This window comes from Venustampulla echinocandica (genome assembly GCF_003357145.1).
Source record: "Venustampulla echinocandica strain BP 5553 chromosome Unknown scaffold_16, whole genome shotgun sequence".
NCBI lineage: Eukaryota > Fungi > Ascomycota > Leotiomycetes > Helotiales > Pleuroascaceae > Venustampulla > Venustampulla echinocandica.
This window is the reverse complement of record NW_022474221.1, coordinates 90,633-105,715: the sequence shown is the minus strand read 5'-3', so window position 1 is coordinate 105,715 and position 15,083 is coordinate 90,633. Positions and strand designations below refer to the sequence as shown.

General features: G+C 49.9%; 6 protein-coding genes across 6 annotated transcripts in view; 4 read left to right on the top strand and 2 right to left on the bottom strand.

The window, feature by feature from the left end:
* Window positions 1-93: 93 nt before the first annotated feature.
* Window positions 94-3,417, bottom strand: BP5553_10544 (uncharacterized protein; the record flags this gene model as incomplete). Its single annotated transcript, XM_032019167.1, has 3 exons — window positions 94-1,200; window positions 1,961-3,015; window positions 3,081-3,417. The coding sequence occupies 3 exons, from the start codon at window positions 3,415-3,417 to the stop codon at window positions 94-96; spliced, it is 2,499 nt and encodes an 832-aa protein (XP_031864607.1).
* A 1,265-nt stretch (window positions 3,418-4,682) lies between these two features.
* On the top strand, window positions 4,683-6,574 carry BP5553_10543 (Succinyl-CoA:3-ketoacid-coenzyme A transferase; the record flags this gene model as incomplete). Its single annotated transcript, XM_032019166.1, has 7 exons — window positions 4,683-4,944; window positions 5,021-5,215; window positions 5,290-5,676; window positions 5,737-6,078; window positions 6,144-6,241; window positions 6,292-6,331; window positions 6,384-6,574. 7 exons carry the CDS (start codon window positions 4,683-4,685, stop codon window positions 6,572-6,574), a joined length of 1,515 nt encoding a protein of 504 aa, XP_031864606.1.
* A 176-nt stretch (window positions 6,575-6,750) lies between these two features.
* BP5553_10542 (uncharacterized protein) lies at window positions 6,751-8,404 on the bottom strand (the record flags this gene model as incomplete). The annotated part of the gene is made up of 6 exons (XM_032019165.1): window positions 6,751-6,803; window positions 6,855-6,936; window positions 7,012-7,473; window positions 7,724-7,952; window positions 8,046-8,208; window positions 8,308-8,404. The coding sequence occupies 6 exons, from the start codon at window positions 8,402-8,404 to the stop codon at window positions 6,751-6,753; spliced, it is 1,086 nt and encodes a 361-aa protein (XP_031864605.1).
* A 564-nt stretch (window positions 8,405-8,968) lies between these two features.
* BP5553_10541 (Thiolase) lies at window positions 8,969-10,384 on the top strand (the record flags this gene model as incomplete). Its single annotated transcript, XM_032019164.1, has 3 exons — window positions 8,969-9,112; window positions 9,207-9,847; window positions 9,943-10,384. The coding sequence occupies 3 exons, from the start codon at window positions 8,969-8,971 to the stop codon at window positions 10,382-10,384; spliced, it is 1,227 nt and encodes a 408-aa protein (XP_031864604.1).
* An 810-nt stretch (window positions 10,385-11,194) lies between these two features.
* On the top strand, window positions 11,195-12,722 carry BP5553_10540 (L-Aspartase-like protein; the record flags this gene model as incomplete). Its single annotated transcript, XM_032019163.1, has 2 exons — window positions 11,195-11,368; window positions 11,427-12,722. The coding sequence occupies 2 exons, from the start codon at window positions 11,195-11,197 to the stop codon at window positions 12,720-12,722; spliced, it is 1,470 nt and encodes a 489-aa protein (XP_031864603.1).
* Window positions 12,723-13,502: 780 nt separating this feature from the next.
* BP5553_10539 (putative homogentisate 1,2-dioxygenase) overlaps window positions 13,503-15,083 on the top strand; it is a gene marked incomplete at both ends in the record, with an annotated part of 2,094 nt that continues 513 nt past the window's right edge. The window contains 3 exons of the mRNA XM_032019162.1: window positions 13,503-13,815; window positions 13,955-14,589; window positions 14,707-15,061. Coding sequence (XP_031864602.1) covers window positions 13,503-13,815; window positions 13,955-14,589; window positions 14,707-15,061 — 1,303 coding nt within the window. The remainder of the gene's footprint in view (window positions 13,816-13,954; window positions 14,590-14,706; window positions 15,062-15,083) is intronic.

Here is a 15,083-nt window from a genome sequence, read left to right as displayed (position 1 = left end):
AGTAACAAACATACCCAAGACTTTACATATCCACCACCATAGTATCCAGTCCATACCAAGCTCCTAAACACATACGGCGGGTGATTTATCCACTTATAATAGCACTGGGACACTCCAATCCACCACCGACTTCCACCGGTCAAAACTAAACAGCCCATCCGACTTCCAAACACCCGTACTCCCAGTCTCTTCCCCTAATAAATATTTCCTAATGAAAGCCGCAACTTCCGGGTTCTGACTATCCGGCATCTGACACAAGACGCCATCCGGATGAATAGCCTGAGAGAATCCAAAGCTTTTGTTCATTCCCAACGCCTCAAAAATACGCCTCCCAGCAACAGAACAAGCATACGTGCTCTCCGGTTCCAAATAAGCAACCCGAGAATTCTCAATAACCAACAAGCCTCGCCCGGGCCCCGCTATGAGACCTTCAAGCATATGATGGTCGTACGGGAGCTTGTAAATGGAATTCTCACGATCGCTAAAACCAGGCGTGAGCAACCCATCTTCTACAGTGATTGGGGGTTCTATGGTATTTCCCGTGGTTGTGGTACGCCAGCACCCTGGACCGCCGTGACCCCCAGCTTCTTGAGGAATGGTTAACACAATTCGATCATCGAACGCCCCCGCTATGAGAGCGCCCTTCCCATGGCGTGTGCAGCCCGTTACGCCGATTTTGCTTGCGTCGATACCAATTGTGCTTGTTGGAAAAAGCGTTAACGCATCGATGATCCGACTCGCGGCCCATGCCCAGGCCATCAGCGCACCTGCGGAATGGGACGAGCCGTACAGGGAGAAAAATTTCCCTCGCCGATCGAGGCTGGAACTGGCGATGTCTTCATTGTTGTAGGTTATTACTGCCACGCCTGATGGGATCGGGACGAAGGCGCCGGTCAGTGCAATGATTGCTGGGTAGGGTGCTTTGCCTGTGGACGGCAGAGTGATAGTAGCGGAAAAGGTGACGGACTTCCCAGCCTCACCGCAGACTATGTTTATCTTACCATCGGCGTAAGTTGCTGTCAGGGTTTCTGGCTTGGGCGGTTTGGTGCCAAGTTCGTAGCGTTGAATTAGGGACTTGATTTCTTCCCGTCGGCACTCCCAGGACTCTTTTGTGGAGACTTTTGTGCCGTTGAGGAAGGTAAACGGATTGGGGAGCTTGGAATTGACTGAAGAGGGGATGGTAGATGGGAGGGATCCGCACTGTGTGGTTGGTTGTCCTAGGCTGCGAAGAGCCAGGAAGGAGAGGAGGAAAAAAGCGTAGAGTAAAGCCATTGATAGTGGGTTAGGCGTGGTTGATATATAACACACACCTAAAGGGCAAAATAGCTCATTGAGATCGAAAGAGAGCAGTTACCTGAAACACAAAACATGCCATTAAATATATAACAACTTCCACAGCCCATCCTTTTTTTCAATTGACGCAAATATTGAATGAATCCTTCTAGCTAGAGGTCAGAAGTGCGACATGCATATTTCCGAAGTCGAGAGAACAACGTTTGTGCTAGCCAAGCACGGGTAATATAGAGATCTCAAAAGGTTAATAATACATCTACCCGGTAGAATGGGGATTTGGAATAAAGATATGGGCTAATCGCGAGAATGCTTCGAGTTGTTATACCCCGCCCACGGGTCATTCGAAATAACGCATTCTCGTACGTAGTATACAGGGGGGTGTCACCTTAAATCTACCGTGTTAAAGGCGGCAAGAAAACTTTAAAGGCCGAGGCTCTGAACCCTGGGACTACCAGTGTATGTAGTATGACATGATATTATTCTATCTAACCTGAGCCATACCTAAAACTCTATAGCTGTCCTGTATGACTAAATGTTCTGTTGCCCAAAACCCCAACTCCCCTTGATATGCCACATGGTATTAATCCAAAAAACGCAAAATACATCATGGCCACATGCTCAACTGCATCATCCTTCCCTCGCTCGAAGGCCCGAAGACAATACTAACCTTATCCTTAAAACTTTGATGGGTATTGAAACTAGCACTTTCTGGTTGCTCGTCCGCCTCAGGAACATCTGTCCCTACCTCTCCGTCCCTTACTAATGACCTCCTCCCCTCTGTCATCGATTCACGCCTCCCAACACTGGACCCTTCACCGCCAATGGGGGTCCAACTTCCATGGCCAACGACAACATGTCTACGCATAGCGATATTCCAGCTAAAACTGCTTTCATGCGTCCCTCCAAAAGCACTACTTCTCAGCAAAACCTCGTAATCAATCAATTCTCTCTGATCCCACGACATACTCTTCATCTCCTCCAGTTCTTTCTCAAAGCCTTTTCCACTTAGTAAGGCCTCCTTTGTCGTTACCGCCATACTCATATTCCTAGCCGTATTTGTAAACTCCCTCATATCCTCTGCATTATCACTTGTAAGGTAGATGAGAGGCAGGCTTAAATGACTGGCATGTTGCAAATAATTGTTGCTCTGCTCGGAGTATGGTGTCCACCCTGCAGCCCGCGCATCCGCAGCAGTGCGTAAGTGCGCTCCATAATATCGACCCAAGTGTATACCCTGCTCATCCGCATCAATCCCTAACCCGAATTTTTTATCCATCGCGTACAGGACGGTTGCCGCGAGACGCCGTACATCCCCCCTGAAGCGCAAAAACTTCCCAAAGTTGGCGACAACGACTGGATGATCATATGACAAAGGAATTTGGAGGATTGGCTTTTGGAGGGAAACGAGGGCGGGTAGGTTGGCCGAGATAGGTTGGCGATGTGATTTCTCCAGGTGCTCGTGGAAATTATTGGCCCAGTCTCCTGGCTCGGCGAGGAAATTTCCAAGGTCTTCTGGGGACAGCATGACGGGATTGGCAGTTGATGGCTTGTCCCAAAGATCGTTGGCATGTGAAATGAGGTTTATCTGGGGACAAGAGCTATTGAGCGCGTGCCTGAAGTATCCGAGATCGAAAAAGTGTTCGAATGGAACATTTATATCGCTATGGAGTGTTTTGGGCGTTGTGCCGCGGGCGACGATCTCTGGAACAATGAACCCGGTTGCTATGAACAAGTCAGTCTAGTTTCAAGGGAGTAGGAGGGGGAGTGGAGGAGAGCAGGAACCAGACCTCCAGCCTCAATAGCATATCGCAGGCAGTCCAGGAAAATATTGCGCACAACGGCAACACCTCCGCGCGGTGCTTCACACTTGAATATCAAGCCAGGTGTCCATGTCTTGCCCCTGCAGAGCTCAATCAAGCCGCCAATATCGAACGCGCCATCAATCTGGGTCTTCAGCGCACTCTCAACAAACAGAGCTTTCTTACCGGATACCGCGACTCGATATATATGGTGATAATCTTGCTGGCCGATTTGTGGTCGCAGGAGGTAGTATCCAGTAAGGCAAACAGAGATGAAAACGACTGAGACCGTCAGGATCTGATAGGATTGGGGCGAAAATAACATTGTGAGAGGGTATATGGAGGCGAAAAATGCCCGTCTCTATTGCTCCATCCTAGGAAACTGGTCTTTCTTTCCTGCAGAGATGTTTCTTGCAACAAAGGGATGGAGCGAGAGAGAATGGACAGAAGGAAAGGGACTCCCTACCTGAATGTTGAATCGAGCGCAAAGCAAGGATGCGGTGTGGCGCATCGATTATCGTGGCGATTGAGAACCATTCGCTCTGTCGCAGCCTCTGAAGAATGGAGAATGCAAGCTGAGGCCACTGGAGGAAGAAGGTCCACTCTGCACACGCCATCACGCATCTTCAGCCCTAGGGGGCGTCCAAAGCACCCCTTTCATGTCAGTACAGCTACTGTAAGTGCACGGAGGGCTCTGTACGAAGTATGGAGCACATGGAATATAAATAAATAACATATAGACGAAAGAGACCAAAGAACAGATTGGGGGAAGCAAAGTGGCTGCCAAATGAAGAGCGAGATTCAATCGGCGACGCCACGATAACCGGTGGCCCGAGTGATTCTGTTTTGTTGTTGAGACGTTTTAAGCCATTGTATTGAACAGATAACTTCAAGGAGGAACCACCTTCGTATGGACGGGGTAGAACCCCTACAGGATATTAATTTACTATTACTTCGCAGGTATGTACCTACCTAGGTAGTATAAAGTGGGTGGGTACCTTAAGGTACCTAGGTATGGATCGACCTTCAGGCTTGAGTTTCCGTCACGTGACGTTCATTTGAGAGGTTTTTAAGGCACCTACTAGGTACCTTAGCTTTGCAAGGCTCTACTAATAAGTAGTGCCCTCGTCGTGTTTTTGCACCATATTGTAGCTTCGTAGGCACTTCTCACCATGATGTTCGGGTCGACTTTACTTCGTACTGGCACAGAGGGGACCCACAGTCCATCGTTCGTTGCACTGGCCTGTTTGTGGACGAACTCTATCATCCGCTGTACTAGTACTACCCAATACTCAATAATAGACCCTTCAGTTTGTCTCCAAGAGTTTATTCCCGTGTTCCGGGCCTGGCTCTGGGTCTGGGTCTCACTCGCTCGTACACCGGCAACTCCATGCCGCCACCCTCAAAAGATCCCCCGCCGAGCCCGCCTTCAGGGATATATTCGTCGTGGGGCGCTATTCGTGTGGGACATCCACGCCTAACCTCCACAAAGCTCAACAGCCATGATAGGGTCACAAATAGAACGGGGGTTCTTCAGAGTAGGAGTAGGAGCAGCAGTGACCGGATCTTACATCCATTGCTAAGGCCAAAATGAAGTTCCAGCGTCTCGCCCGTGTCGTCGTTGTCGGCCGGAGGGAATTTTCCTCGTCCACGGCAAGGAGGCAGATTAACAAGATTTGCCCTTCTGCTCAGGATGCCATTAAAGATATGCAGAGTGGCTCGATCTTGCTGGTTGGAGGGTTTGGCTTCAGCGGCGTTCCGGCTTCGCTCATCAATGCATTGCGGGATCGGCCAGATTTGACGGATTTCACTGTCGTGTCGAATAATGCTGGGATGCCTGGGGTTGGGTTAGGTATGTAGCTGCTCCCCGATTTGGAAAGAAATGCGGTTTTGTGACTCTGATCTAATATTGCGTTGGAATTATATAGGACAGCTACTGGAAACCAAGCAGATCAGCAAAATGGTAGCATCGTTCATTGGCGAGAACAAGACATTTGAGAAAATGTATCTCTCTGGTGAACTGGCACTCGAGCTTACACCTCAGGGCACAATGGCCGAGAAGTGCGCAGCTGGAGCGGCAGGCGTGCCTGCTTTCTATACTCCTGCAGCATATGGCACAATCGGTGCGTAGCTATCCCCTAACTCACTCACTGAGAATTTAACACGTCTGCATATCAAGCTGATGCAACATCAACAGTACAAACGGGTGAACTCCCTGTCAAGTATAACCCAGATGGAACCGTTGCCATCATGTCTAAACCAAAAGAAACCCGCATCTTCAACAAGAAGTCGTACGTGATGGAAGAGTCAATATTCGGAGACTATGCTTTCGTCAAAGTGCACAAAGCTGACCGAATGGGCAACTGCCAATTCCGCAAGGCCCAGAACAACTTTAACGAGGCCATGGGAAAGAATGCGAAGGTCACTTTGGTGGAGGCAGACCATATTGTTGAGGTTGGAGAGATTGAGCCCGAGAATGTCCACTTGCAGGGAATCTATGTCCGCAAGGTTATCAAGAGCACCGAGGAGAAAAAGATTGAGAAGACGACATTTAGGAAGAATCCAGAAGAGTTGAAGCAAGCTGGTAGGTCTCACTCTAAGCACAACGTTTTGCCAGCTAGGTACTAATGGGCATAAATCATAGTTGGCGCAAGTTCGTCAAACCGGGAAAGGATTATTAGACGAGCAGCGAAAGAATTCAGGGATGGCATGCACGTCAATCTCGGAATTGGCATGCCCCTCGCGGCTCCAGCTTTCGTCGAACCCGGCATTGAAGTCGTCTTGCAATCTGAGAACGGAATTCTAGGAATGGGCCCGTACCCCAATCCTGGAGAGGAGGATCCCGATTTGATCAACCCTGGAAAGGAAACTGTGACACTAAATCAAGGCGCATCGCTGTTTGGCAGCCATGAGAGCTTTGGCATGATCAGAGCGGGGCGAATTGATCTGACGATGCTTGGCGCTTTGCAGGTGGGACAATTTGGGGGTAAGTGGAAATCCTAGAGGAGCTCCTGAAAGAGCAGCAGGCTAACAAAACAACCTTGTTATTAGATCTTGCAAACTTTATGCTTCCTGGAAAGGTCAAGGGCATTGGTGGTGCAATGGATCTAGTTGCCAACCCTGCCGAGACGAAAGTAGTAGTCACCATGGTAATTGAGATTATCCCCAACCACCTCTAGCTTATTAACCTTGCTACTAGGACCATACTGATAAAAGGGGCAACCCTAAAATTCTAAACCGTAGGCCACTTCCAGAAATACACCAGAAATGAAATATGCTGACAATATCCAGAATGCTCATTCCCTCTCACCGGTCAACGCTGTGTATCCCGCATCATCACGGAACTAGCAGTGTTCGACGTGAATCACACTGAGGGCTTGACCCTTATTGAAGTTGCTGAAGGCGTTACAGTTGAGGAAGTCCAGAAAAAGACCGAAGCGCCCTTCAAGGTTGCCGAGGACTTGAAGACGATGTTGTGTTAACATATAAGTATTGTATAGGGATGACCAATTTGCACATTATACCACAATTTGAGAGAATGACATCATGTTATGGCGTTGAAGTATTTGCATGCAAAGATTAGCCGCCAAAGAATATACAATTTCAGTTTTTGCTTCATATTTCAAAGGAGGGTATTTTCTTGTCCGATTGTGTTACTCTACATGACACTTTTATCCTCCGTTCCATACAGACTATGAAGGATATCCACCACTATATACGGTCAGTGAGTTGCCACACGGGTCTTGGATATGGCTGACATACCATTTTGATAATCAGGATGTTCCCTCCCTTTCACCAAAGCGTTCATCGCAATGCTTACTTCTTCTCCAGCTGGTACATTATACTACACACGCGGAGCATCACATTAGCCAGGTCCAAACCCCGCTTTACATATTCATCAATTTGGAAATACACATACCTGCGACAATGTCGATTTATGCCCCAGCCGCTCCACCAACCTAGCAACCCCCAAGCTTACCCTCTCCGCATCCTTACCCATATCCCCTGTACTCTCAATTCCGATATACGGCAACACCCTCGCAATTTGCCTCGCCTCTTCCGGCCTCGTCCTCGCCTTCAGTTCAATAACTGGCGCAAGCGTCAAACAACTCGTGATCCCATGCGGGATGCTATAAGTTGCTCCCAAAGCATGGCCAATACTGTGACTCAGTCCAACACCTCCTGTAAACGAGAAAGGGAAGAGCGAGGCGTAAGCAGCCAGGAAGAGCTTTTGCCGGACATCGGCGTCTGTGGGGTTGGAGAGGGAGAGGGGGAGGAGAGCAAAGAGATCCGTTATTGCTGTTAGGGCTAGGCGTTTTGTGGGAATCTCGGAGGCGAGGGGGTGGTAGAGGAGCTCTATTGCGTGATCAAGAGCACGGATCTGAGTTTTTATATCGTTTTAATTTAAGTGTGAGGAAGAGATAGAGGGGAAGGCTGGTGGAGAGACGAGGTACGTACGCCTGTGCTTGTCCATAGGTTCGTTGGGGTGTGGAGAGCTAAATCACCATCATAGACGACAACTACCCGCAAGAGGAAGAATCAGCCAACGCACATCCTCGGCAACTTTGCCCTCAAAACACCAAGGCGAAAAGGGATACAAAACCTTTCGGCACAAGCTCCGGGTGGCTCACAGCAACCTTCTTCCCCTCTTCATTTGTGAATCCTGCGTTCTGCGTCGTCTCCGCCACGCTCAACGTAGTCGGCACCGCAACGGTAGGAATCCATATCCTAGTTTCGACAAAAATCTGATACGCTACGGCCTTCGCGCTGTCAATGGGAGATCCTCCTCCTATCGAGATGAGAACATCTGCTCTCGTCTCTCGGGCGAGGTTCTTGGCCTCGCGGATAGCTAGTATTGGTCTATCAACGGCAGTACAATTAGTTTCCTTGTTATTTAGCGGCCCGGAAAAATTCTAGAAGGAGAATGGAGAGGGAGCGATGGGGGATGAGTACGCATGCTGTGCTATCTTGTTGAAAGTTCCTACGTGGGAATTTCCCAGGGATTTTTCGATCTCTTTTATTACGGGGGTTCTGGTGCTGAGGGATTGGCCGGTGATGATGAATGCTCGGGATGCTCCTAGCGTGGATATCACATTTGCGAGAGTCTTTCCAGTTCCTGTAGGATGATTCCACGGAGGTTAGTTTATTTAGTTTGTGGTGTAGCTGGCTGCCCTGAGGTTTAGGTAGGTATATATGTGGCGGGGTAGCTACATACCTCGTCCGTAAATCATAGATTTCACAGGAGCAGCTTGGTAAGCGCCCGCCAGTGAACTATCAACCTGGGCCTCTTTCTTATTCGAAGAGAACGACATGTTTTCCTGCACTTGAAGCTTCGAAATTCGAAATTCCCAGCGTGGGGTTTGTGGTTTCTTAGTCGTGAGTAGTTCGTAGGTGGCTTCAGATCCCCAAGACTCGGAGAATTAAATGAACGAATAGAGGGAGACGTTGAAGGCCCAGCTCGTCGAGTCATGATGTTTAGATTATTCCTCTACGGGATGTCGGCGCGGGGTGTTCCGTGGGGCATATTGACCCCTATTAAATCGGGTAAATCCAGTTACAGATACAGAGCAACACTTCACAAGGGATCCAGGGGGCGCCAGGGAGTGCCGAGCCCCACACTACATTTGTCCTCGCTCACGATACGGGAATACGTGGTACTAGGTGCTGCACTGGAATACACTACTTACTTACTTCTCGCGGTTCACCATGAGTGATCAGATAATGAATATATTTATACTCTTAGCGGAAGAGGGGAATATTTCATTTACAGTCATCAATCCCCACTCATAACACAATTGCTGTGAAGCTGCCCCCAATTTCAAATCTCACCCGCCATAACACCGTCGGTGTGTCTTAAGTTTAGTAAACAACCCAAGATGTCGGCCCTCCGGTCAACCGCCCAAAGAATTACTCAAAAGCTTCCCAACGATATAGTAATTCTCTCCGCCGTCCGCAGCCCTGTGACCCGCGCTTTCAAGGGCGGTCTTCGCAATGCCTGGCCAGAAGACATCCTCGGACCTGTAAGTACGTTTTCTCCACCCCGTATCACATATCACATATCACGTCTCATATCACTCAAACAAGCTATCTACTCACACGGATTGCCCTACCTAGGTAATGCAAACGGCCGTCCAACGAGCCCAAATCAACCCAGCGGACGTGAATGATGTCCTCATCGGGACGGTGCTCCCAGAGCTCGGCTTCGCAAAAACAGGACGGATGTGCCTGAATCATGTAGGGTTTCCGAACTCCACCACGTTCCATACAGTGAACAGACAATGTTCCAGTAGTTTACAAGCCATCACGCATCTCTCACATGCGATCATGGTGGGACAAATGGATGTTGGGTTGGCGGGCGGCGCGGAGAGCATGTCGAGGAATTACAAGGCCACGCGAGGTGTCCCCCAGGATGTGTCGCCGCGGTTGAGAGATTCACCTGTGCAAGATGCGAGAGATTGTCTAATGTCAATGGGGATTACGTCGGAAAATGTGGCGGAGAAGTATGGGGTCAGCAGGGAAGCGCAGGATGAGTTTGCGCTTGAGAGTCATCGGAGAGCTGAGGAGGCACAGAGGAAGGGCTACTTTGAGAGTGAGATTGTGCCCATCGAGGTTGAGAATAAGGACGAAGCGACAGGCGGGGTCTCAAAGGATATAGTCACAAGAGATGATGGGATCAGAGTTGGGTTAACGTTGGAGAAGTTGGCATCGCTGAAGCCAGCGTTTAAGGAGAATGGTGGAAGCACTGCCGGGAACTCGTAGGTTTTTCTCCTCATTCCCTTTTCAAAAATAGCAGGCCCTGCCTCATTTCTTCTTCCAAATGTTAACTAAAGCTAACACATCTGGAAAACAGTTCTCAAGTGTCTGACGGCGCCTCCTCAACCATCCTCGCCCGCCGCTCGTGGGCCGAAGCCCGCGGCCTCAAACCCCTCGGCCGCTTTGTCGGCACGCAGGTAGCCGGATGTTTGCCTTCAGAAATGGGCATCTCGCCCATCTACGCAATCCCGGCGCTATTTAAACAAACCGGCTTCGAGATATCGGATGTGGACATCCTCGAGCTGAATGAGGCATTTGCAAGCCAGGCCATCTACTGTATCCAAAAGCTTGGGTTCGATATGGCAAAGGTGAACCCAAAAGGGGGTGCAATAGCCCTTGGGCATCCTACTGGCGCGACGGGCGCAAGACAATTGGCCACGTTGTTGGCGGAGCTGGAAAGGACGGATAAGGAGGTGGGTGTAGTCAGTATGTGTGCCAGTACGGGGATGGGGGTAGCTTCGCTGTTTGTTCGAGAGTGAAAGGACAACAGCTTGGAAAAGGGTATAGATAATTATACATAATAAATAACTTATGGTTGCCTGCCACCAGATATCAAAAGGATTAAACCACCCTTGATGGACTTAAAATCCACCGCTGCTACAATCCTCATACCCTAGATTGTCTAGGTGTTTCAAGGCCGGAAAATATCCAGCAATAAAGTCAGTCTCCTCTCAACATTATCCTAGAAGAGCTGTCAAGGAAACGATTATTTTTCATTTAATCCGAAATTGAAGCAAAATACTCCGAGTCGTATTAATGCCACCGATTTCCAACCGGAGATAGAGACTACAATGGACGTAAACTTTTACATCCTTCCGTCGGCCTATCTGCCCCGCAGGTTGAGCCCACCCAGAATAAACATGATAGACCTACGGGCCACAATCATGAAAAGCCACTTGGGCCGGCAACTCGACCATTATCACTTATCACTCGGGACTCACGGGTGTGTCTGCAGTAGATCCAGAGCTCCCACCACCCCGGGAACCCCACATCCCGCCACGCCCCTGAAGCTCAACCCCACGACACAGCAACCAGCGACAACCACCTCCCACCACATAGGGAAATGTTACGCCCACCACAGCTCCAGCTCTAGTTCCAGCTCCAGCTACTCGGGGCAAAAGCGTAGCTTGGCCGTAGCTGGAAATTTCCGTGGCCATTTGCAATTAAAATTATTTTGAACTCAATCCAATCCAACCTCTCTTTCCCAGAGCTACTCATTATTCAATTGCACTGCGGGCTGCTATCGTTTGTAAAGGGATAGATACCGAATGGGACGAAGAGGCACGAAAATGATCCACAACATCCTCCGGCGTGTCATTTTCTCTCCAGCGAGCAGGAAAAACATCAATCTCCCGGTATTCCTAGCAGCTACTGCAGCAACATCTCGACGGACAATGAGTAACGTCAGCGCCATTGACTCGCGGATATTCCGCTCCCTATTCGGCACCGATGAGATCCGCAATGTATGATTCCCTCCCCATCGAAAAATGCGAAATATATCAATCTAACGGGCGCATACAGGTATTCTCAGACACAGCATACATCTCGCAATGCATCAACGTCGAAACCGCCCTCGCCCGCGCGCAATCCACCTGCGGCGTGATCCCCTCAGATGTCGGAAAGCATCTAACCAGCACTCTCCAATCCACCTCCCTTGACATGCCCACTCTGGAAAAGCAGACGGAAATAGTAGGCTACCCAATCCTCCCATTGGTAACCCAACTCGTCACCCAAGCCACTTCCTCCTCCTCCCCGGACACAGCAAAATACATCCATTGGGGCGCTACTACGCAGGATATAATGGATACCGCGTCCATTCTACAAATGAAACAGGGCTTGGACGTTGTGGAGAGACTTTTGGGTGATTTGTGTAAGAGCGTTGCGGCTTTGGCGGAGAAGTATAGGGATACGCCAATGGCAGGACGTACCCACCTGCAGCATGCGTTACCTGTTACTTTTGGGTACAAATGCGCTGTGTGGCTGTCTAGTCTACAAAGACATCAAGAACGGCTTTCGCAGCTCAAATCCCGTGCGCTGCTCGTGCAGTATGGTGGCGCGGCAGGGACGCTGGCGAGTTTGGGGAACGGCGATGATGGACTACGTGTGCGTGCTGAGCTCGCCAGGGAATTGGGACTGTCAAATCCAAGTATTACGTGGCATGTTTCTCGGGATGGCGTGGCGGAGATTGTAAATCTGCTTGCGCTCGTTGGGGGTTCCCTGGGGAAGATTGCGCTGGATTTGATTATCATGAGTTCTAACGAGCTTGGTGAGGTTTCAGAGCCGTTTGTTCCTCACAGAGGCGCTTCTTCCACTATGCCTCAGAAGAGAAATCCCATCTCGAGTGAGGTCATACTAGCTGCGTCCAAGATCCTACGTTCCAACGCAGGGTTGGTCTTGGATGGAATGGTGGCCGACTTCGAGCGTGCCTCGGGCCCGTGGCATCTGGAATGGGTTGCCATCCCCGAGAGTTTCGTGATCGCCGTTGGTGCATTGCACCAAGCCGATTTTGCTCTATCTGGCCTTGTGGTCCACGCTGAGCAAATGGAGAAGAATCTACACTCCACGCAGGGGCTTATTGTGGGAGAGGCGGTGATGATGGGGTTGGCCCCTTACATGGGCAGAGGCAAGGCTCATGATGTGGTCTATGAGGCATGCAAAGAGGCTATTGAGAAGAAGAGGACCCTATTTGAGTGTTTGATGGAGAAGGAGCAGGTTACTTCAAATATTGAAGAGGAGAAGTTGAAGGGTCTTTGTGATCCTGTGAACTATATGGGAGCGGCGGGACAGATGGTTGATGACGTCTTACGGTTGACATAGAACCAATCGAATAGAGTTTTAATTGTTACAAGTTACACCAATTTGAGATACAAATAGACTGAGAAAGAAATGAAACAGTGAGCATGAGAATGCATAATGCTCGTAATTCATAAATTAAGTGTAAAGTTGTATTAAGTAAATATTGAAGTCTATCAACATTGCAAGTCGACGCCTTTCGGTACGGCCCGACAATTGACAAGTCCATTGCATGCCCTCTATGGCAGTTATACCGGGTCTGAGCCGTGGCCGCCATGGGCCGGGTGACAATAAGTGGGAATGATTTACACAGTGGTGCATTTCCTGGGACATGCTACTGTACTCGTACTCCCACCGGTACCCTGCAGAGACCTCGGTATCCAGAACACGTTCCAATGGCCTGCGAGCACTCCGTAGCACACATCGACAACTACACCACTTACTGTACCACAACAAAGTACCTTCTCGTGCAATAACTCGGCCTCCCGGAGGGATAATCCCCGTGGGGCAAAGAAGTTCCACAGATCCGCATTTTTATACGGTGGCTCGACGTTATTCCCCCCCAAACGAACAACCCCACAATCATCCCATTCGGCCGCCCCACCACATAAACCCATAGCTATGTGTGCTCCCAAGAACCGACGCCAACCTGACATGACCTGACCTAAGATCAAGAGGCAAGCCCAGGGAAATAAGATAAGAGGATATGATAAATTACTTTTTGACTCTGTAGTTATTGCTCTCCATCTTATATTTTTTGGTCATTAGGAAAAACTCCCCCAAACCCTCCCCCAATCCGCAACCATGGGTTCCACCGATCAGGGTTTCGTCCTCATCCCAAGGGCTCCGAAGACAGACCCGCAATCCATATTCCACTACACGGATCTCCAGCGCAGCAAGCCAACGCGCGCCAACGACCCCTACGAATACATGCCCGGATGGGGAAACCGTCACCAGTCTGAGGTTATCCCGGGGACGCTGCCTGCGGGCCAGAATAATCCCCAGGAGACCCGGTTCGGACTCTATACCGAGGGCATTACATATTCCGCGTTTGCAGCACCAAGACATGCGAATATGAGCACTTATATGTATAGAGTAAGACCGGCTGCGGCACATAGTAAGTTTTGATACTCCCAATGTATTTTACTTTTCCATACGGTTTGTTCTTGGGGCGGAGAAAAGTCAATGGGAATAGATGACTGAGTGATATGAGTATATGAAAAAAAACATTGGGCTAATACATATAAAAATTACAGACGGGTATAAGAAGATTGAAACCAAAGCCCACATCGAGAACTGCTTTCTCTCCCTTAACCCTGGGGTAGATACGTTGCCGGAACAAGCAGAATGGACTCCATTCCCACTCCCCAAGGACGATGAGAAGATTGACTTCGTCGACGGCCTGCACACGCTTGCCGGGTCCGGAGATCCCAACTTGCGAGAGGGCATGGCTCTCTACGTCTACATGATCAACACCAACATGACGCAGCGCTCGTTCATCAACAATGACGGCGACTTCCTGCTCTGTGCCCAGGAGGGCAATCTCGACATCCAGACCGAGTTCGGGAAGCTCTTCCTGCAACCCGGCGAGATCTTTGTGGTCCAGCGGGGCGTGAGATTCAGCATCAACCTCGCCGAGGGCACCAAGGCCGCTAGGGGCTATGTCACGGAGGTGTGGGGATCGATGTGGGAGCTTCCCGACCTAGGGCCAATTGGTGGCCATGGGCTTGCAAATCCGCGGGATTTCTTATTCCCTGTGGCTCATATTGATGAGGAGCTGCATGTGGATTTCGAGATTGTGAATAAGACGAATGGGAAGTATATTGCTATTGTTCAGGATCACAGCCCGTATGATCTGGTGGCTTGGCATGGGAATGTGGTTCCTTATAAGGTATGTTTCATTTGCTCTCCACTCCTTGAAACATAGAAAAGTCAAATGAGAAACAGCCCCACAAAACGAGGTATGGAATATAAAACGCGAGAGAAACTGACCAAAACTGTCATACAGTACGACCTCACCAAATTCTCCTCCCAGAACAGCACCTCAATCGACCACACCGACCCATCCATCAACACCGTCCTTACTGCCAAGTCGCGGGACCCCAACACTCCCCTCGCCGACTTCCTCTGGTTCGGTCCCCGTTGGGACGTGGCGACCAACACCTTCCGCCTCCCCTATTTCCACCGCAACTCCGCATCTGAATTCCTCGCCTGCCTGTACGGCAACGGGCTAGGGAGATCCGATGACTTCAAGCCCGGCGGAGGCAGCTTCGAGGGCGGCCACACGCCGCATGGTGGGTTCAGCGATGGTTATGTGAATGAGATGCAGATCCAGGAGAGCCAGCCGAGGAAAATCCTCGAAAGTAAGATAGACACGCCCCCCCC